We start from the raw sequence: 21,491 nt of genomic DNA, 5'->3' as shown, positions 1-21,491 counted from the left end.
TAAAACCAACTGCAATAAGGAGATGTGCTGTGTTACGCTTTATCATTTGTAGCAAGTTCAATCTTTGCTGTGCGTGTGCTGTTCAACACAAAACAAAGCCTTACAAAAGCTGAATATTCTTCCTGGGTGGCATGGTCTCTACAGTCTGGTTATTTTTTTATCTTAATGGAATGATAAAAGTAAAAGGCAATTTGCTAAATTAAAGTCTCCCAGCTGGTACTGTAGCTTTTGATTGATCAAATTTAAAATGTTCCCATTTGCTTTCTGTCTTATTATTAAATTCAAGCAACTTACCTAACTTGACATCTCCATGGTCTGTTAGTAGAATATTTGCACCCTAAAACATAATAAATAGGAAGTTAAAAATCTTTATCAGGAATATTTTTCTGCACTAGAAAGTTTAAGATAAGCTTCGCAAAGTTCCAAGTTACCTTTATGTCTCTATGCATTTTGCCCTTCATATGCAAATAAGCAAGACCCTGGAAATAAGAGACACAACACATCATTCTGCCATTTGTTAACATACTACAAAGCTAGTCCCATTTAATAAATTTAAATTACTCTGTGTATTTTATTTGAAAGTGGAGAAATTTGAGCTTTGCAGATAAGATGTAGGCTGGATTCTGTTCTTCATCTCTCCCAGCTCCGGCTAGCACATGTGAAGACTTGTTTAAACCACTTATGGTGTAACATTTTACACAAATGTACATGTATTTTCAAAACAAACTTCCAGATACATCAGGTTTTCCCTTTACTAAAATTAACTATATTTTTGAAGTTGTGAAGGTTTCAACAAGCGGGTGTTTAGCCTTTAAGCTGCCCTTCCAGCAATACAAGTCCCTGCAGTAAGAAGGGATCAGGACCACAACTGCCGAGCAGATTAGTTCACGGGTCTACACCCCTGCCTCTGGCTGTGACCAGTTCAGCCACCGCTTCAGGGAAAGGTGTGCATCCCCGTGATTCTCTCATGTAATTATTCACGGATCCACAGAGCAGGGAGAGAAAAGTTCCTTTAAGAAACAAGCTGCCTGCACCATCTTATCTTGGATTTGTACAGTTATTAGCAATCACAAAATGAAAACTAATTTTAGTCATCTGGTTGCAGTAGTCTTCCTCTGCAAATTATTAGTATTTACTGCCACAGATTGAGCAGGCAGTTTAAAATGTGCCTTTTTAAATTTTCTTCCATTACTCAGCTGCTTACCCTTGCTTTCTAGATATTAGTTGTTTTCTGCAACAAGATTAAAAAATTTGTCCTAAACTGCTGCACTGAATCACTGTGTTAGAACAACGGCTGAAAACAGCCCACACAACACTGTGGTCACAACCTGCACAGATCCGTCTTCCACAGTTTCCCTGACACCACCAGGGTGTCTGATGTCTGATGAAAGAAACAGGAGCAGGACTGAGGTTCAGTATTTCGGTCCTGCAGTGGGACCCAGAGAGACGGCTACTCTTCCGTAAACTCCTTTGCAAATTACAGCACAGAGGCAGCACCGCTCTGACAATGGTTTTAAGCAGATGTTTGCACTACGCTACTGGAGTTTCTTGCTAATTTTTATTTACGATATGGAGGCGCACAGATTAACCCCGGTTAATTGGTTTCAGCTAGATTCCCTGTGCTAACAAAGGTAAGTGATGGTACTGCAGCACCTTCTGAAATCATCTTATGTATCTACTTTCTATACATGGAGCAAACACTTTATCATACACCTGGGGAAGTACAGTACCTGTAAAGTTTCTCTGCATACATATGCGATTTGTAACTCTGACAGAGGTCCTGTTACTGAAAACAAAGATTAAAAAGCGTGTAAGTCTACAATATACAACACAGAAATAAGGTTGTGAGGCAGCCAAAAAGTAGTTTCTCCATGCAGAAGTTAAAGACCGACTTTATATGAACTGTATTTTACTCTGAGCGGAAGAGCGGGGTTTGTTTGCTTGTTTGACAGAAAGGCTTTCTGTAAGAAAACCAGCACAATAACAGAACATAAAACCCACAGAGCGAAGAAAACCTGTTTTGACAGAAATCTAATTATCATTTAACAAGTGACTTCATAGTAATGTAATACCCTGTACCCTGAGGAAGGTAAAAAACAATGGAAGTGACTTCTGCTAACTTTTTAATATTATAAATGGCAATGTTCTATACTAGGGGCCTACAAGACTTTGAACTGTTTTAAAGCTATTTGTACTAACTGGCTAAAAAAATAAAGCAAAAAGAGCTCTAGTATTCAAAAACTCCATGTTATAATTTAAAGGCAGGGCAAGCCCCCAGACTGTTTTTCCCACAACTCCAATAAATCCGTCTACAGAATCAACAACTCCAGATGAAACCTCAGAGGGGAAAATAATAATAAAAGAGTGGTCCAGTACTGCACAGGAGCAAGAACAACAAGGCATTTCTACCCATTAAAGATCAAATGTAGAGATTTCCCAGTAAAAACTGCTTCCTCACACCATGTACAGTAACCGTCCCCAATTAGTGTGACTTCTGGCTGTGAATGCATGTGGCATTCGGAGACCTGGGCTGAGAAAGGCCAAGACCCAGGCGAGCTTCCAGCGTACAGCAACTGCAGCTATGAAGAGCTCTCCACCGGAACAGCTCAAGCTCTTTGGGTCAGTCCCCTAAGCATCGTGGATAAAAATAAGCAGTGTGATGATTAAAAAATAAAGCATGTTCCGCCCTAGAACGACAGGGTATTAGCCCAAAATGGCAGTCACCATATTTGAGAAGTGCTCTCAACAAAATCTGTTGATTGTAGCTAAAAAGCCCCCCACTGTTCATGCCCTAAGGAAAACCACGTGCAGTGCTCAGCCAGTACCAACCATTCCCTGTTAGTTTGCTTATTATTTATTTTTTTTCTTGGCAGAAAATTTCCAAAATGTACTGATGTTAAAATAAGTTTCAAAGTACCATGGTAAATATCTTGCAGGGATCCCCCACCGCAGTATTCCATGCATATCCACAGCTTCTCACGGCTATCAAAAGAAAGTTAAAACACAGGCATCAGAAGCTGATTGATCTGTATACAGAACAGAGTTAATAATGATTATTTAAAGTATTTTCTATTGGTCTCGACCACTTTTTGATAAAGACACATGACTAGCAGTTACATATTTTACATGTTATTAATAATCTCAATATAAATTCTCACCTATCAAAATGAAAAATTTATGCCAAAATCACTGAGAAGTCTTTAAACATCATCAGACCTAAAAGGTGTTGCTTTAACTCTGACCTCCTAACTGCAACAAAGATCATGCAAAGGAAACACCCAAGGTTTATCTGCTGTCAGCAAGGTGACATTAGATAAGACTGGAACTGCAGGTTTAGTGTGTTAAATTGAAATTACCTAATTTACATTTAAACAACTCTTTGGCTTCCAAAAACGGTACTGGGGGATTTGAAATTTAGCCGTTTTGTCCCAGTGTAAGTCCATTTGGGCTGTACAGGTGCTTAAAAAATGCAGCCCTCCAAGAAATCTAGAGATGAAGCCTCGTAAGAAAAGACCAAACAGGCAAAGCAGTGATACATATTCCCACAGAGCCAACTAATAAATGACAGAGTTCCACAGAAATGGAAAATATTCCCCAGCTTTCTGTATAACATTTAACGTGTGCACTTGAAGAAGTAGCCAGCTGGCATCACCTTGTTTCTGCCTCTCAGTACGTCGCATCTGTTATACCAGAATTAGGAAAAATGTTATTACCAGCAGCTCAGATTTAGTGTTTTGCTCTTACAACTCACTGGCTATACTTTCACAGCACACAAGGCTAACATTAAATAAAATATCTAAAAGCAATTCTGCCATAGAGAAATAATAAGCTAGTTTTATATTAGAAGTGATAAATGTTTAAAATCTGCCCTGTAAATGAGTAGGATTGGATATGTTGCAAGAGTCTCTAGGGGAAAAGTTTCTTTCTGTTCCTAGTGATAAAAATATTCCAGCCTTTTGGCCAGCAGAGAAAACAAAGTATTAGTCACTTTGCTTTTTTTTTTTTTTTTTTTTTTTTTTTTAAGCCAACTGGGAACCAAAGGGAATTCAAGCTGCAGAAGAACACTGAGAGAAGACAGACAGAAGTACTAAACCAGACCGAGCATTGTCTTAGGAAAGAACCAGCAGAAATGCAGGTATAAAGTGGCGTTTACCTGAGATAGCTCCCAAAATAGGCGACTATGTTGCAGTGTTTGCATTCTTTAACCATATATATTTCTTGCTGTATCAATGAAAAGTCATCTCCTGAAAAAAAACAGGAAGCAGCCACAGTTACATCACACACAACTGAACATTCAAAGAGATCTGAAGCTACGCACATAACTCATAAAAACAAGCCACGGACCTGGATAATTGCTAAGCCCTTCACAAGGGCTTTCCAGCACACCAGCCTGTTGAGCAAGAGTTATCTACGTACACCATCCTTTCAGTTTCCATTCTTTATTATGTGCTTTGCATGAGACACCAATATTTCTTGAAGACCAACAGAGAAGGGCTGGCCTGGTGGCCTGAACATGATCCATCAGTTAAGACAGCTCAGCATGCACTGAGAGTGCTTTGAAAAGGACACAAAGGGATCCCACGGTAGGATGGGAGCACAGGAGAAAAATCCAGAGCAGCCCCTCTACAGCTGTCAGACGTCGCAGCTGGAGCCGATTTGGCTTTATGGGGACACGATGCTCACAGCACAAGGGTCCCAGTGGTAAAAGTAAAAAATCTCTGCAAACTCATTCCAGAGTCCCCTACCCAAAACCAGCAGAGATCAAAAACCATAGCCTCTTCATTAAAAGTATTTCATTTCAAAACGACTCTGACAGAGCATATGGCCTGCACACCCACTCAGCCACCGCTGACTCAGAAGAGAAGCGCAGAGTCCTCAACACGGACTGCCTTGTTATGAGTGCGGTTTTGGAGGAGGACAGCTACAGAAGCACATTTGCACATCCTAAATATCCTTTGGAAAAATAAACTACTGAAAAATATATGATGGCCAGAGCAATAGCCTAGCACGTTTCTGCCTCTTTAAACTGTCATAAATTAAAAAAGAAATCATTTTTATGGATGCAATGAAGCAAACTGAAATATCTGAGAGCTAAGAAAAATACTGCTATACTTTTATTACATCCCATTGAGAGAATTTCCAAGCGGGGGATGTTCTCCCCAGAATCTAGAGCTCTGCCTCCGTGAAGCTCAGGACAGGCTTACACCCAGCCCGGCGCTGGGGCTCCCACCGAGGCACAGATCAGTTGGCTCTGGAGGACAGCCCGAACAGCAGTGACGTATCAGATAACTTCAGCACAGCCTGACAGCCTCCCCCCGAAGAGCAACATCGCAAAAATCAGCCTATTAGGCCATCCTAGACATGCGCTTGCTTTGTGGTCGTGCATATATACACATTACTACTTTTATTCTTCCTTTGGCACAAACAAAACTTCTGTAACAGCTTGCAAGACATGAAAGACTAGAATTTAGATAAAGGTTTGGGATTTTAGATAAAATGCTGCTCCAGACAGTATGGTAGCTATAACGTTCTCTCGAGGAAAAAATTGCTTTGTATGTTTATTTTTGTTTAAAGTTTCACTAGTAAAAGTTATCTCCTACTACCAAAGTCAGGGATGTACAACCCAGAAACCATGTTCTGCTTTGACCTGCTCCCCTTAATTTATATCATTTTGACAAGTCCAAGAGGTCTCAAGAACTGCTGTAGATTCTCTTTGGATTCTTCATGTGTTTATTTAACAAGTAAACAGCACAGCTAATATTTTTAATAACCTCTTTAAAAACAGATGTTTTTATTTGCTGTGCTTTGAAGCAACTTCCCTGAGCAACGGTGCCACTGGCACCCGCAGGAGCCCGCGGATGGCAGCCAGTCCTGAGGTACAGCCCCACGGCATTTACAATCCCTTTGGAAACCTTGGGCTCTCCGTACACGCACCGGTACGTAGCAGATGTTTACAGACAGAGTAAAAGAAGTGCCAATTTGGTATAACGATTTCCAAATGATCACAACCTTTATGTCGCAATCATTACCAAGCTTTTACTTAAGAAAATAACTACGAAACACAAAGGCAGAAGGGAACACACTTGTATGAATACCGCCCTGACTGATTTCAGTAAATCCTGAGCTGCTTGAACTTGAATTGTACGGAGAAATACTTCACCGGGGCATGAAAACATTAGTAGAAGAGTTTCAAATGTCAAGAGTCTTTTTTTTTTTTTTTTTTTTACACATAAGTAGTATTTTTTCAATAATGCAAAAAAGAAAAGGCAATGTGATTTCCATAAATTTAGCACAGATTTCACGCTGTGCTTGCTTTATGGGTTACCTTTCAGCTACTACTTTGCTTGAATTCACGCACCCTGCCTATAAATGATTACTATGAACAAAGTATTTCTGAGTTTGAATCAGATGGATTCATTCCTCCCATTCCCGTGACAACTTCCGAAGGGAAATTGTTGAATGCTCACAGATAACTAACTGGAGCATTTTAAAACTAAAGAATTTTTTTCAAGAAACTCAAATCTAAGCTAATTTGAAGGCAAAAGCCTCCCACCCCACACCAAAGAAGGTGCTGCCTTTCTCTAACACCACTAGCTGTCCATGAGTTTGGAAGATCGAATGCCGTATACCCATGCTCTCTTCTTAAACTGCCATCTTCAAACCAAGCAATCTTGGATATGTCAGAAGCAGCATTTCAGAACAGCCAGATACCATAATGTGCAAAAATCATGATCAAGAAGCTTTTCCATACCAGCAAAAACTTGTAGGCAGCAGCTGGAATTGCCTGTCGATACCACAAGGGCTGCCTCGTGTGGAGCAACAGGAATATCAGTGGTAGGAAGCGTGACTAATGGGGAAAAATTGAAGGAAATACAGTGATTTGGGCTAGAAAAAGACAGACAGTAGAAAAGATAACCTTCCAAAGATATAAGGGAAGGGGGGAGAAGGGATAATCTTCCAGTTTTATGATAGGACAATTAGTAACAGGCTTAAATTGCCTTTAAATTCCCTTAAATAACCTACATTCCCTGTATAGATGAAAAGCTTTTCCTACCAGAGGAACATTGCAGCACTGAACTCGAAGGGATGCGAAGCTGTGAAATTTCCCACCAGTGAAAAAAAAGTCAATTAAGAAAACACTGAATAAGTACATATCAGGAGTGCCTTAGGCTGATCCTGCCTGCAGCAGAGGGAGACAGAAAAGATGACCTCCTGACTGCAATTAATAAATGAAAAATCTATGCAAGAAATGGGGTTACCTACAGAAAAAGGAAAAAAAAAAAAGGATTTGGAAGAGGAAAGAGGGGTGCAGGCTGAATACAGACAGGGAGCTGATAGAAAAGTAGCAAACAGATGGAAAGAAGAGGAGAAATATCCATGAGAAAAGTTGGGCTAAAATATGTAGAAAATGATTCTGACAGATCAGACACAGAGATAGGAGAGAAGATGTATAGTCATTCAAAGACAACAAGAATGAATTCAAAACAAAGGAATTCAGAGTTTCCAGGCAGCTGCAGTATTAATCTTGGCAAGAGACATTGGAATAGGGCAAAAATTAAGTATCCTTGGATAGCATGAAAAAAAAAAAAAAAGACAACAGCAAGGCAAAAAATTTGTAGAAAATACTTCATCAAGAGGGAGACAGCAAGATAAAAAGACTTAGATCAAAGGTGACAATATATCCATACAAAGAGATTGTCATCTGTTTTAGTCATCAGAGATTGCTCGATGCTAAATAACATGGAATTGGAAAAATGTACTTTTTGTCTACTCACATGTTTGCAATTATGGGTTATGTGGCACGCTGAGCAAAAACGTCGTTTGGGGAGCTGCTGTAAATCACACGAGCAGCGTGGTGAGTCACTGCAGCTTGCTACTATTATGTAATTTTACCTCTGCAGCGAGACACACAGGACACAATACAGTGTTACAATGGAATATTCTCCTCCGATCAGAGCCAGCGGTCGAGTCTGCTCTGCTTGGCACAACCAGCTGCTTGTTCTCCAGCACAGCTGGCAGGGAGGAGACTGCTGAAACTTGCAGCCATATCACTGTGTGATGCGACCAGATCGGATGTCAGAAGCTAAGCAAGGTAAGGCCTGCTAAATTCACAATAAATCCTTATTTAAATGGGAGATCGTCGAGAAAACTGAGAGCCCATTAACACTACGGAGTTACTCTGCTTGCAGATGCTACTTCTCACCTACGTGGAACTGGCACAGATATCCTGCCAAGTTGTGCTAGGTGGAGAGCATGTGTATGCTGGATCCACATACCCCACTCTGCAGCATGGGAAGGCTCTGCTGCCTATCACACAGCGCTATTAAGTCTTCTGAGCATGCCTGACCTTGGTGGTTTTTAAGCAAGTTTACTCCTGGTCATATTTTCATGTGCTCCACTGACCGCTTTGAATGGCCCCATCCTGCAAAAAGACCCAGAGCCACTTCTCACAATTTCTCCTGGGTCAGCTGTGAATCACTTTATTGTCCAAAAGGCTTCTCAGGGGAGAAATTCATAGTTACTGTTTTAAATTGGTTTATTCTGCATTACTTCAGTGCTGCATCACAGGGCTGATGCTGTGCGGGAACAGAGGGAGGGACAGACAGGAAGCGTCCAGGGCTCGCACACAACTGGGAGGAGAGGACTGACGGCATTTGGAGACATTCACATTGTCACCAAAGGGTGGGACAGAAGCACTTACTAAGAGGCCAGATCTTCAAGGTGCCAGCCAGCCTGCCAGCACTCCTGCCCCGAGCTAGTGCCCTCAACATGCAGCCCTCACAGGCCCCAACACGCCAGACGGACACGTCAGGCTGGCTGGCAGGAGGTGTGATGAGCACTCCAAAGCCTTCCCGCCAAGCCTCTCTGGGGAGCTTGACTGCAGGTACTTCGCAGACCTGGGACTGTTAACACTCTAATTAACATTTGCTATTTAGAAATGAGATGCTGTTTAGCAACAGGACTGGTGGACGCTGCTGTACAGAACGCTGAAGAACAAAGAGAGCAGGGTCACACCATCGTTGATGAGCCCAAATGCTCTCACTGTATTTGTGCCACTCACCCCAGAGACACCCACCTCCTGAGTTAGCAGAAGCAACTATTGCTCTGCATTGACTCCCAGACATCCCTATGCTCCCCTCTCAATCACTCACTCACTCCAAACCACCTTCCTGAACCTCGTGAGGGTTCAGTCTCTGCTGATGAAAGGGATGGCTTTCCCAAAAGACAGGTTTTTGCTTAGATTGGAGTTTTGCTACTAGTCCTTCCCCTCTATCCTCAGTAAGTTTAACTCCTGAGACATTTTCCACTCCCCATTTAGATGGCTTGACACACAATACAACTGAACAACAGCCCCAAAATATTTTTGAGCAGGTGGAGGGGATGCAAGGCATTACTGTAGCACCCCATCCCTTAGCTCTGACATGCATAAAACTCCTGCTTTCTTCACCACCCTGCAGGCCTGCGTTGCTCTTTACCAACGATTTTAAAAGGCTTGTTCTCAGTTTTCAAAGTTTCACATCTAAAAAGAAGAATCATTTACACTGCACTCAAGCATCTGAGCTGTTTTATCCATACCTCTTTTCTCAAGATTCAAGGAACCCTGTCAGTCTGACAGAAGGAATTTAAATTCCCCAAACTTGAAGCTCAGAAGCTTGATTCCAAGCAGGAAACAGCTATTTGGAAACAATGACGTTTCCACCAGCGAATTTTATTGCCAGGCATCTAGCTGCCAACTGCTAGCCACTGATGGTACTGATCATCTCTCAACTGATATAAAATATCGCTGATGGTGATGCACTGGCACAGCAGCATGAGCCCTGCAGTAAGTAGCACACAAGTGTTTGGAGTGACTGGCCTAACACTAGAAACAATTTCCCTGTGTATGTTCTCTTCTGCCCTGCTTGGATCCTATTTATGAGCAGCCATGTCAACATATAATATATATTCCTATTTTTTTGATGCTTCCGTCACTTTTCCTCTCTCTTTGCCATATCTACTTACTGTTGTACAGCTCAGCCTTTCATGGTCCCACCACTACTCTCCCTTCTCACCACTGCCACCTCACTACTGCTATTTTTCTTTATGTATTTCGTCAAATGACGCATCCCCCTAATTCAGCCCTTCACAACCTGCCTTCACCCCAGGTGTCACACTCTGAATTACCTTCCAACTAAGATGTGTGATCTTTCAGCTTCTCTCCCGCTCATAATACCTCCAATCCCCCACCACAACCCCTACTTCTGGCCTTTTTCATCCAGAAACTCTGTGCTGTAAGCGGAAGTTTACAGTACATGGAGACATGTGCTTGCCTGCTCTGGATACATACATGTCTAAAAGAAGAACAGCAGATTATAAATGCATTATAAGTATGCAAAATAAAATTAGACCAGATTTCAAGGAGTTAAATTTAATTAAAATGCTGGGCACTCTACATCAGAAGACCACGCTGTCTCTGTTGTGCCTTGTGTACGCGCCACAGGCAGGCTGAGCAGCTGTGCGAGTCTGCGGCAGTACCACTCAGGACAAGGCACGGCACAAGGCCATGTCCAGGCTTTAATGCCTCTGGCACACTTGGAAGCTCAGGCATTCAGCCCTGGGGAACTCCTAGACAGACGCAGCGACAGTGGAACGAGCTGCACACCCAACTCTCCCAGATAAAACAGTGCTGGTGTCCCCCAGGCAATGGTGATGCCAGCCCGATGCCACGGGAGGTGGCAGCCAGCAAAGGAGCACAGGCATCGGAAGCAAGGGCTTCTGGCAGTGTCTGACCAGCTGCCGCTCAGCACACAAAACCTGAGTCTATTTAAATGGCCATGAACAAAGGACACGATCCCAAGCTTGACCAGGTTACACAACACAAGGCAGTGAAGGTGTAAGCGGTACTGAGAAGTTATTTTTGTATTTCTTCAACTCCAGGTGCTGCCAACAACAGTTCAATCCCTGCAGGCTTAGTTTAAATAAGCCTTAGGCTTGCTCTTCATAGCTCAAAGCATCTCCAGGGAATTTATTATACAAAGAGTAACGCTGCATTGCTGCAGTGCCCTTCCTCAGTCGCCAAAATGCCCTGGACCGACAGTGCAGCTCCGCTGTGCTGCAGTCATGGTCCAGAGAGGACAAACCCCCATCGCAGCCTGACTCAGCCCCATGGCTGTGTTCCTATTGGGAACCTGCATCTGGACCATGAGATACAAAACAAATGTCACAAACCACACCTGGCTTTGAATGTACTGGGCATGGTACTGCACACCTTTGGATTACTATTTTCCCTTGTACAAAATCTCTTGAACAGTTCTACCTCCAGTTTAAGATCCAACCTGAAACAGGTAACTGGCTACTTCTGCCCTTTACAGGGATCTCACACGGAAAGCACAAACATCGGACCGAATGAAAACCAGCAATGAGATTCCTCTGCAAACTGCAAAAGATACAGAGCACGACAGATTACTGCCAGCCCTCAGGGTGTCAAAGGTCTCTGAGGGCGCTATTTATCACTACAGCAGTATTTACAATAGACATTAGCAAATTTTAAAATATTTTGTTTATTACATTTTTCCCAGGAAGAAACTTTTGTGGCAGAAAACTCCACTGGCAAATAGTTACCTCTTTGTATTGACTCCCCTCGATTCATCTGCTAAACCCATAGAAGGAAGTGGCTTTAGCGTTTCAGATGGTTTTGGCTTCTACACTGCTGAGTACAGTTGGATTAGTTTCTGAAATAGAATTGGCTCCCAAATTATTTGAAGCATTTGTACTCAGTGGATGCTGGGAAATGTCATTAGCGTGCCATAATACTTTTGCCTAATGCTCTCCACAGTCTACGCCAAAAAAAAGTGAAAAACACTGTCTATTTTGATCTTAGCAGCCCAGCTTAAGTAACTGTGGTAGCAGATTTAGTGTACCACCCTAAAATTCAAATAAATTAATGACAGTAACCTTCTAAGTAGAGAGTTTACTTCTTTTTTTCTGGAGAACAAAGGAAGGTAATAGGAGATGAAATAAAATCCGTATTCCTGTTGGGTTCTAGGCTGCAAGTTGGAGTCTCTTTGCCTACCAACTCACTCGCTACCTGCCGTAGATGAGAGAGAAACAGAAACAAACCACAGTTCATCCCTGCCTGCCGTTTCAGCAGTTTTGCTAGGTTGCCCAAAATACTGCCATCTTATTGTGTGCAGTTTATTGCAGCTTTAATTCAACACATTCCTCACCTCCTCTGGAGCACTCTTTGCTTCAGAGTCTTTTGTTTTCTGCTCCCAATTCCCCCATCTACGTATTAATCAAGTATTAAGTTTGAAGCTCGCTATTTTTCCATCTGCTAATTAATTCCTATCTGTGAGGCTCCTCCTCTCCGTAAGATGCTGTACATAACTCACAAGCCTATTTCTCTAGTGACTGAATCATTACCAATCGTTTCCTAGTTGTGCCCTATGGACTGACGGGAGCTTATGCTGGTGCTCGAAGGGGCCGCACTCCCCAGGGGGCCACCACAGACCGCTGCTACAGCTTCTGACACTGGCCTGGTCCAGGAATTGATGGTGTCCTGCAAGTATAGTCCTAAAAAGCTATTCAGAACGCTTAAAATTAGTCAGAACATTGAAGCAGGGAGAAGCTGACATTAATATTTTTTTTTTTTTTAATGGAAGATTTGGAACAGCCATGCCTTCCTGCAAAGACAGTAAGCTGCTGCACAGTCCAGCCACCCTGCAGAGGCAGTAGACATCCCAGAGGACTAAAAATAAATAAATACACAAACAAATGCTGCCAACCCTCCTTAAAAACAAACCACACCCCCAACAAGATCTCTGCTGAGAGGCTGTGGGTGTACATGCGATGGATGGAGATCAGGTTGGCAATGTTTAAAAGAAGACGTACTAAAAACAAACAAACGAAAAACAACCTAGAAGAAATCGCTCCCCTGTGGTAAGTCAGACCAACAATGTAATAAAACATATAAGACATGGTCACCAGTGCTAATTAAAATGGTTCTCAATAGTGGTGACCTTGGGCCGCAGCCTTGCCCTTTGCACCGTAGCGCTTAAGCGGCACCAGGCAAAGGTAGGGCCTGCTCAGCCTCTGATGGTTCCTGCTCTTCCCTCAGCTCTAACGGCGGAGGATTCGGCCTCTGCTTCAGTTCAGTTTTCAAAGCAGCTCTTCAAATTCACAAACGAAAACAGACCTAATTCATTTGGATCAGGTGCAGAGACATGAACACTCAAGGAAGCCTCTCACTGCCTTAGCAATGGGTTAATGCCATCCTTTTTCTGCCATTAAGGCCTTGCTCTGCCCCAACATAGACCCGCTGGGAGATAAACCCAGCAGCAATTCGCTCTCCCCAGCACCACCGCCCCAAACACTGGCCACAGCATTTCACACACTGCCAAGCAGGGGCTGAGGGATCCCTGCCGTGGTTTCCACTGCATTTAACATTGCCTAATTAGCCTTATCGCTGCAATCCACATACATAAAAAACAGCCTGGTTTGCTAAAGAAAGGTTAGCAGTCCCAGTCACCCAAAGGCAATGGTTTTGCTAAAGAAAGGTTAGCAGTCCCAGTCACCCAAAGGCAATGGTTTTGCTAAAGAAAGGTTAGCAGTCCCAGTCACCCAAAGGCAATGGTTTTAGCTTCTCCCCCGAGCCTCTCCCAAGCTTCTTCCACCTTCAGTCTTCAAAAATATCTCTTTTGTGTGATCACAGAACCAACAAGAATTAAAAATTAACCCTGCATTAAGGCAGGTACGGGGCCCTTCAGTCCTGCTTCCCGTCTCCAACACAGGATGCCAAGGAAGTATTTAAAAAACAGACCACACTGGGATGCTTCTCCCAAACACCCTGCCCACCTCCACAGATTTATGGCTCAGAAAAACTTCTCAGTCACAGATGTATTGCATTTAATAGTCTTTCATGTATTTTTTTCTCTCACATAAATTTGTACAGTTGCTTTTTGCACCTATGTAACACAACTTAATGCAATTTCACAGATCTTGCAGAGAAAAACCACATTTCCTTGTTGCTCGGAGCCTACCATCCATTCACTGCACCAGCTGCCCTAGAAACCCGCTGCTAGCTCAGTCCCCTCATCCGCTTTCACCCAAATACATACCCTGGTACAAGGGACGCAGTTAGCATGGCAATAGGATGAAGCGTGCAGAGAACTATCTGCACAAGAAGGACATGGAGCTGTTGGAGCTGGTCCAGAAGAGGCCACAAAAATGTTCCGAGGGCTGGAGCACCTCTCCTGTGAGGACAGGCTGAGAGAGTTGGGGTTGTTCAGCCTGGAGAGCAGAAGGCTGTGGGGAGACCTTATTGTGGCCTTCCAGTGCTTAAAGGGGACTAGACAGAGGCAACCTCTTTAGCAAGGTCTGTTGTGACAGGACAAGCGGCGATGGTTTTAAATTAAAGGAAGGTAGATTTAGGCTAGATATAAGGACATTTTTTACAATATGGGTGGTGAGACACTGGCCCAGGTTGCCCAGAGAGGTGGTCGATGCCCCATCCCTGGAAACATCCCATGTCAAGCTGGACGGGGCTCTGAGCAACCTGATCGAGTTGAAGATGTCACTGCCCATGGCAGGGGGTTGGACGAGATGGCCCCTAAAGGTCCCTTCCCACCCAAACCGTTCTGTGATTCTGTGAACTACCCTGCCCACTGCTGTGTACTGCATTTCAGTCGATACAAGCAATCCCCAAACAAGAGGAAAACCCATGCTGTGCACCGCATCAAATAATTACGACTTGAGCAATAGGCAGTTCTGCTCTGAAGGGGTTACCACCTAATGAGATCAAACAGCTGAGGATTGAAAGGACTGCTGAAGGAGTCAAAATAGCTTGTAGAGGTCACACTGGTGGGAGCTAAGGCCAGGCCTGAGGTTTTGCCCGCTGACCACCATGCTCCAGGTCATACAGCCATTAATTCTGGTGTGAGTAGGCAGGTTCAGAAATTCAGGATGTTTATTTAATAGGGACAGAGCCACAGCCACCAACACCTGAACTGTGTTGCGTGCATGAAGCTGGATTTGCAGACCTTGCTGACTCTAGACGATGAGAGCCGCAGCAGAAGCAGCGGTAACACCAGCACTGCCTGGCTGCTCTTTGCTTGTTTACCTGTGCTGGTACACTTCAGTGGAAACTTAAAGAAAGAAGGAAAACAAAAGCTAAAGAATCAATCTAGGCCTTTCTTTTAATTTATTCAGTGGAATTTTTCAAAATTTTCCAACTGAAAAAAATGTTCGGATTTCAGGAACTTTTAACCATTAAAAAAAAAAATCGCTTGGAAATGAACCACTAGTCTCATGGGAAATCTTACACCAAGCAGTCCAGAGGATAACATACTTTTCTTGGATGTGGAAACCCCCAAACTGATTTTTCTGTGATCGTTTTACCAAAGAGACTAGCCATCACCCTGAACACCAGGCAAGAGAGTCACTCTCACGTGCTGTCTAAATCAATTCCTGTTTAATTTATACTAAAAAGCAAAAAGTATATGAAAAGTTTCAGCAGAAATCCTTCAAACCGCCTTGGAACGCGTTATAGCAGGGTCAGTACTGACCTGTTCAGTTGCTTGGGTCGAGAGGCATAGGGCAGTAGGGAAAGCAACATCCCATGAGGAGGGAGATGCAACTGCTGGTCTTCGTTATAAATAAGACAAAGGTAGACCTGAACTGCTCTTTGCCTATATTCTCTAACCACGTGATAGGCGGGGACTCCCGCTGCCTTCCTCTCCCACTTTATAACCAGCACTTCAGTCTCCCTGATAATCGAGCTCGAGAGGAAGAAACCAAGGGATGGGGTGAAGCCACTAAAGCACTCCGTTTTAGAAACACTCCCAGCCCTTTTCTCCTCCTGCACCCCATTTTCGTTTTGATAAAAACTACTTCGGTGAGTTAGCCTGAATTCATGCATAGCTGCTTGACCATTTCAAAATGGCTGAAATAGCAAAACAAAACAGAACAAAAAATTTGAGAGATTCCATGGAAGATTGTTATCTTTTAACAGACATTAAGGAATTTTTGGAAGACCAAAAACCCAGCTGGAAAGACACTGTCCCTCCTCCCTTAAAATTTTGATCTGGGATTTCACAACCAAGAAATATGGGGTGAGGCACAGGCATTAAGCATTGATCCTCCCATCAAAGGTTTGAAAGTTATTATTCAAGGGTAACAGACATGTTGGAAGAATTTAGCTGGCCTAGAAGTCAGCTGGACAATACTAAACTTTTATGAAAAATGAACTTACTTACGCTATTTAAAAACAGTCTTCTCTGAAACTTTATTCATATGGCTAAAATAAAAATTTAAAAATCATATCGTTTCTGAGACTGACTCTCTGATTATTATATATACCACAAGTCGCAGTCCTCAATGGGGAGTTACAGGTGCTCAAACCGGTCAGACAATTTGGGTAAGCACCATAGATATGAAAAAGTACTGCTAGCCCAGATTTAACATAAAGCTGGAGGAACTACAAAATACAACAGCAGGATGGGCAGAGCCATCGGTCAGGGCTCAATTCCTGAGGGATGCAGCTTTGGAGAGACCAGGAGAAGAGAGGGCAGCCTTTCCGCTTGTCAAAGACCTACAAATATCAGCAAACCCTTCGTGTTTAAGCGCCCATGATGCCTCTTGACCCAAGTGACTGAACAGACCCAAGCAATGACAAGCAAATGAGACAATGTATTTTCTTAAGAAGGATGGAGGAAGAGACTGCATCCACTTCACTTGCTCGCAATACACTGACACTGTGAGCTCCTCATCAAAATGAGTCTTTTCACCAGGCCAGTCACAAATGGATGCTGGTGTTCAGGGACCAGAGACATTTCACTACTGGTCACCAAAACCGAAGATCATAGGAGACAGGTTGGCAGGGACCTTCAGAGGTCTCTGGTCCAGCCTTCTGCTCCAAGCAGGGCTAACCTCAGAGTCGGGTCACGTTGCTCAGGGCCTTGCCCATTCAACTTCAGAAAAATCTTCAAGGGCAGAGATCCCACCACATCCCTGGACCCTGCCCCAGAGCACAAACTCTCCTAGTGAAGATTTTTCCCCACGTCCAGCTGGACTCTCCCTTGGTTCAGCCTGCGCCAGCTAACTCTCACCCCTCCACTGGGCACTTTTGACCAGAGTCAGGCTCCAGCTCCTCTGCCAGTCCATCATGGAAGACAGTGGTTAGACCCCTCTTCAGTACCTCTTACCTCCAGACTGAAAAACACTCAGTTCTCTCAGCCTCTCCTATATCAAGTGTCTTACCAGATTTTCCTCCTTTTTTCCTGCCTAAACGACTCCCTGCATCATTCCCTGCAGCACTCCATTCAAGGAAGCTACCTCATCGTGTCTCCATAAATCCTACTACTTCCTAGCTCTGTGACTGTACACTAATTTCCAGTGTCCCTTAATTGCTTCATAAGCTACCTGTGTTACTCCACAAGCACTGGACGAGCATGCATTCACAGGAGGAGCCTCTGTCACCCCATCCCAGAGTGCCAGGACCCTGAAAATGCACAGCACAGGAGTTCAGGCAAACCACTGCCACAGAGACACAGAAGAGGACTATGGTAAGGAGGGATTTGAACGGTATGCCAATGACCAAGTAATGAGAGATTACTTCTTTGAACAAATACCATATCCCCAGGCAGGACTGAGTTATGACTGAGGAGATAAAAAGCTCCTCTCCTCACTTCCACTCAGGACACAATTTCTGATTTCAGCTCTCTATGCAGGAGACAGATTAGGCTTCCACTCAGCAAATCTCTTAGGCAGCAAGTGAGCTTCTCCTGCATCTCCTGCTTTTAGGAGGAGTGGCAGAAAACGCATGGGGAAATGATAGTATGATTCACCCCCCTCCCTCAGAACAGGTTAAAAAAAAAAGATGACACATAAAAAGCGCAGGACTCTTGTTTTTCCAGTGCACCTTTGGTGGGCATCAGCATCACTGCCTGATCCCTTCCCCCTTTTCAACCACACAGCTCCCTGCTTGCAGAGCTCACAATTTACCATCTGCCCTTAATCTTCTCTTTGTACTAACAACACACGGTAACGGCAACATCTTTTTATGCAACAGATCTATAAGGCAGATAAGAACAAACAAGGAAACAGTGAGCAGGACATAGCCAAAAGTAATGGTACATCCTGTAGTGCTTCCTGTCACCTAACTGCTGAAACTACAAAAAAGCCCAAATAATTCTTTTGTCTGGAGCTTCACAGCCGTGTGAAAATAAACATGTGGTAAAAATGAAAACACAATTCAAAAATACAGAAATGGATGTAAAACTTACCCGGCTCTAACTTGATTATTTTTACAGCAGCCAGTTCTCCTGTATGAAGATTTCTAGCCTGAAACAAGAGAGTTAAGACATATTTAATTATACTGCAAAGGCATCTCACACCATCTCACAAACTGAAAAGATTCGCTATGATGTCATGTGTTACAAATATGGCACAACGCAGTTAGCTGAGAGCAACCTGGGTGAGGATTTTCTGGTTTGGGTATTAGCACAGCACCAACCTAGTTGAAGTTGTAAAGTATTACTGGCAGTTTCTTTCAAGACTTTAAAAAACCCCAGCTATCTGCCAGGAAGCGAGAGTTCGTGCCTCTCAAACACCATCTCTAAGGGTTGCTGAAACGGAGAAGTTTATGCTATCCATGCTCGCTGAGGTGGTATGAAAGTGCTGTGCTGCAGCAGAGACTGTCAGAGCATGCAGTGCTCAACCACCCATCTCATGGTGCTAAATCTCAGCATGCTCTGAAACTGGAACCGATAGGTGGAGGGGCAGATGCAGCACGGATGAGTCGCAGCTCCCTGCGAACAACTTAACTCTGCAAACAAACTCCTTCCAGCAGATCCTGTCAGAGGCAAGCAGTCCCCAGAACCCTCGAGAAGACAACAGGGTAAGGAGCTCCAATTAAACCTTTACAGAACTGCCCTCTCCAGGTACAGCGTAAACTTCACACCGAGAATTCAGTGCTGGAGGAAAACGTTACAGGAACATCAGATATAGAAAGTTTTAAGAGGGGATTTCATTAACACTGTTAACTCTAGTAAAACGAGCTCTAAATCACTTGGGCACCATCACCAGGGATAAGCTGTATTATTTTTGACACACAACCTGATCCCATTAGGCACTGTGGCATTCCCCTTTTGCTGATCATCCAGAAGTTACAGGAGCCTAAACCCAACTGTTTCATTCTTTCCCTAACAAACATGCAGAGTCTTCTGAACATATGAAATCTGGTTAAGAGGCAGATTATAGAAATTTGAGAGAAAACTGGGTTAGGTGAAAGCAATTTGGGCAGTTACTTAAGATGAGTATGCAAAGCAAATTTGCCCCCATGGCCTCAACCGAAGGAAGCCACTACAGACCAAACACTCTTCTCTTGCGTATGGACAAGAAGTAGTCTTAATTTAACAACGGGTAGAGCAAGAACTTGAAAGATGAACCCCTCAGTTTTGTCAACACTTAGTTAAGCTTCCAAATCGGGAAAGGCTTTCCAGCCAGGAGAAAAAAAGAAAACCAAACCAAAAACAAACGACAATAATTGGCCTTTCAAACCCTGTAGTGCTCAGCCAAGAGGTGGGTGTCAAAATGCATGTCAAGGACACAAATATGACCCAACTAAAGTCAAGGAGAACCTGAACGACTGTACAACAGAATCAAACATCTGAAGCCAACAGACCAAATCACTGAACACAGAAACAGATCATTACCTGCTAACGACAAAGGAAACTCTTTACCACTTAAAGCACCTTCATTCCAGAGGTGTTTTCAGACCACAGAAAAATCATTGGTATTCTTCAATGTCCAGAAGAAGCATGCACCCAAGCACGGACAAAGGATTAGGACCTCTCTGGCACTTACACCTAACAATACCGTTATGAAACACAGATGTTCCCACAAAAGACCAAGCACACTATCTTGGTGAAGCCAGGGAACATCCACAATCCACTACCCATCCACAAGCAGCTACGCTGCTCAGATAAAGGAGACTGCGTGGTTTCCAGAAGATCAGCTTCATTTCTGAAGTACAAAGAAGATCACATCCCTTACAGATATTCCCTTTCCATATAAGCAATAACTGCCACTGCTACTGTTATGCTGAAGCCTGAAGGAATGGATGCAGTCTGCAAAAGCTCTTTGGTATGCAGACTGCTTGGCAGGGGCTCAAAGGTTCGGGACGGAGATGATCACTGCGATTACTGGCTCTCAGCTCTCACACACAATAGGCCATAGAGCTTCACCAAGTTGTGTCCTGCTCCTATCCACTATTACCATTAAGTTCTTGCATGTGGTCTATAGCCTGGACATGGACTATTTCATGTTTCAACTGTTGAACTTTGCTGGAGCAGAAAGCTCTCCACAGGGTTGGTACTGATGAACTAAACATGTGAAGTTATCTGAGCCTCTCTCCCTAAGATCAGTTTTCTGGTCCTACAGTTTATTCTTCCAACCAAACACATTCCTGAGTTGATGATACCAGGACCACTCATGCTACTTAACCCCTATTGTGCCAGCACCAAAGGCAAAAATGCCGAGTATTCCCTGATCCTCAATATCCTCGCTTGGATGCTCGCAGATACAACAGCTGTGCTAGATCTTCAGTCTAGACATCATCTTGCAAGCATGCAGCAAATTACCCAAACTGCTTCCCAAGAGCTGTCACCTGCCTGCAAAAGCAACTGATGGCTTTTGTTCCTTCTTCTTGGATTGCACCAGCTTTACATGGCTATGCACATCTCTCTCTGCTGTCACTCTTGTTCTTTAAACTTTTCCACACCTTTCCGTCAGCTGAAAACTTGATCAATAATGAATTACTGTTATCTCGCGCAGCATTAAAAATGTAAGGTGAGGGCTAAAAAACTGGTTCTCCACGGTACACACCTAGATACAAAAACTATCAAATAAGGATTCCTAAATCATTTTGAGACAGGTCAAAGAAGTTCTCATTTCCTACGGGTGACTACAGTTTGCATCATTCTACTTTTTTTTAAAAAGGATTGTGTAGAATCAAGGAAGTGTCACAGACAGGAATGCACCACCTCAACATTGCTGGCTTTGTGAATCAAACCTGAAACTTTACTACAAATGATATTTGACAAAAACAGAAATTCTCCATAATTTCCCCAATGTGAAGAATTAGTTAATGATGTATCAATTTGTCGTATTGATATACTTCTTCACTGAGGGGATGGAATTGAAGTAAAGCTAAGAAATTATAGTTCTCCTAGTCATCTTATTTACATTTTTAAAGCCCAACAGCAAAATACTTGCCTCCTTCCCATCTCCTTAAATTTCCTCAGTATTTCAAGTTTTAATTCAGGATTAGCTGAAAGCAACCAGAGGCCAGGGGAGCTGTTCTCCCCTCCACACCCAGTAATCCAGGGGAAGTTTTAGGCTGGATATTAGGAAAAACTTCTTCACCGAAAGGGCTGTCAAACATTGCAACAGGCTGCCCAGGGAAGTGGCTGAGTCTCCATCCCTGGAGGTATTTAAAAGAAGGGTAGACATGG

At 43.4% G+C, this 21,491-nt stretch overlaps 1 protein-coding gene across 3 annotated transcripts in view; it reads right to left on the bottom strand.

Moving 5' to 3' along the window:
- Positions 1–21,491, bottom strand: part of MAP4K5 (mitogen-activated protein kinase kinase kinase kinase 5) — a 71,505-nt gene that overhangs the window by 28,799 nt on the left and 21,215 nt on the right. For all 3 annotated transcript variants that reach the window (XM_075104373.1, XM_075104372.1, XM_075104371.1), the window contains 6 exons: positions 18,261–18,318; positions 4,154–4,244; positions 2,918–2,982; positions 1,731–1,786; positions 432–479; positions 295–337 (listed from right to left, as the gene is read on the bottom strand). In XM_075104373.1, the coding sequence (XP_074960474.1) occupies positions 295–337; positions 432–479; positions 1,731–1,786; positions 2,918–2,982; positions 4,154–4,209 (268 nt within the window). In that variant the 5' untranslated portion in view covers positions 4,210–4,244; positions 18,261–18,318. The remainder of the gene's footprint in view (positions 1–294; positions 338–431; positions 480–1,730; positions 1,787–2,917; positions 2,983–4,153; positions 4,245–18,260; positions 18,319–21,491) is intronic.

This window comes from Phalacrocorax aristotelis, chromosome 9, assembly GCF_949628215.1.
Source record: "Phalacrocorax aristotelis chromosome 9, bGulAri2.1, whole genome shotgun sequence".
NCBI lineage: Eukaryota > Metazoa > Chordata > Aves > Suliformes > Phalacrocoracidae > Phalacrocorax > Phalacrocorax aristotelis.
The sequence above is the reverse complement of the archived record's forward strand: the minus strand, read 5'-3'. Positions and strand labels throughout refer to the sequence as shown.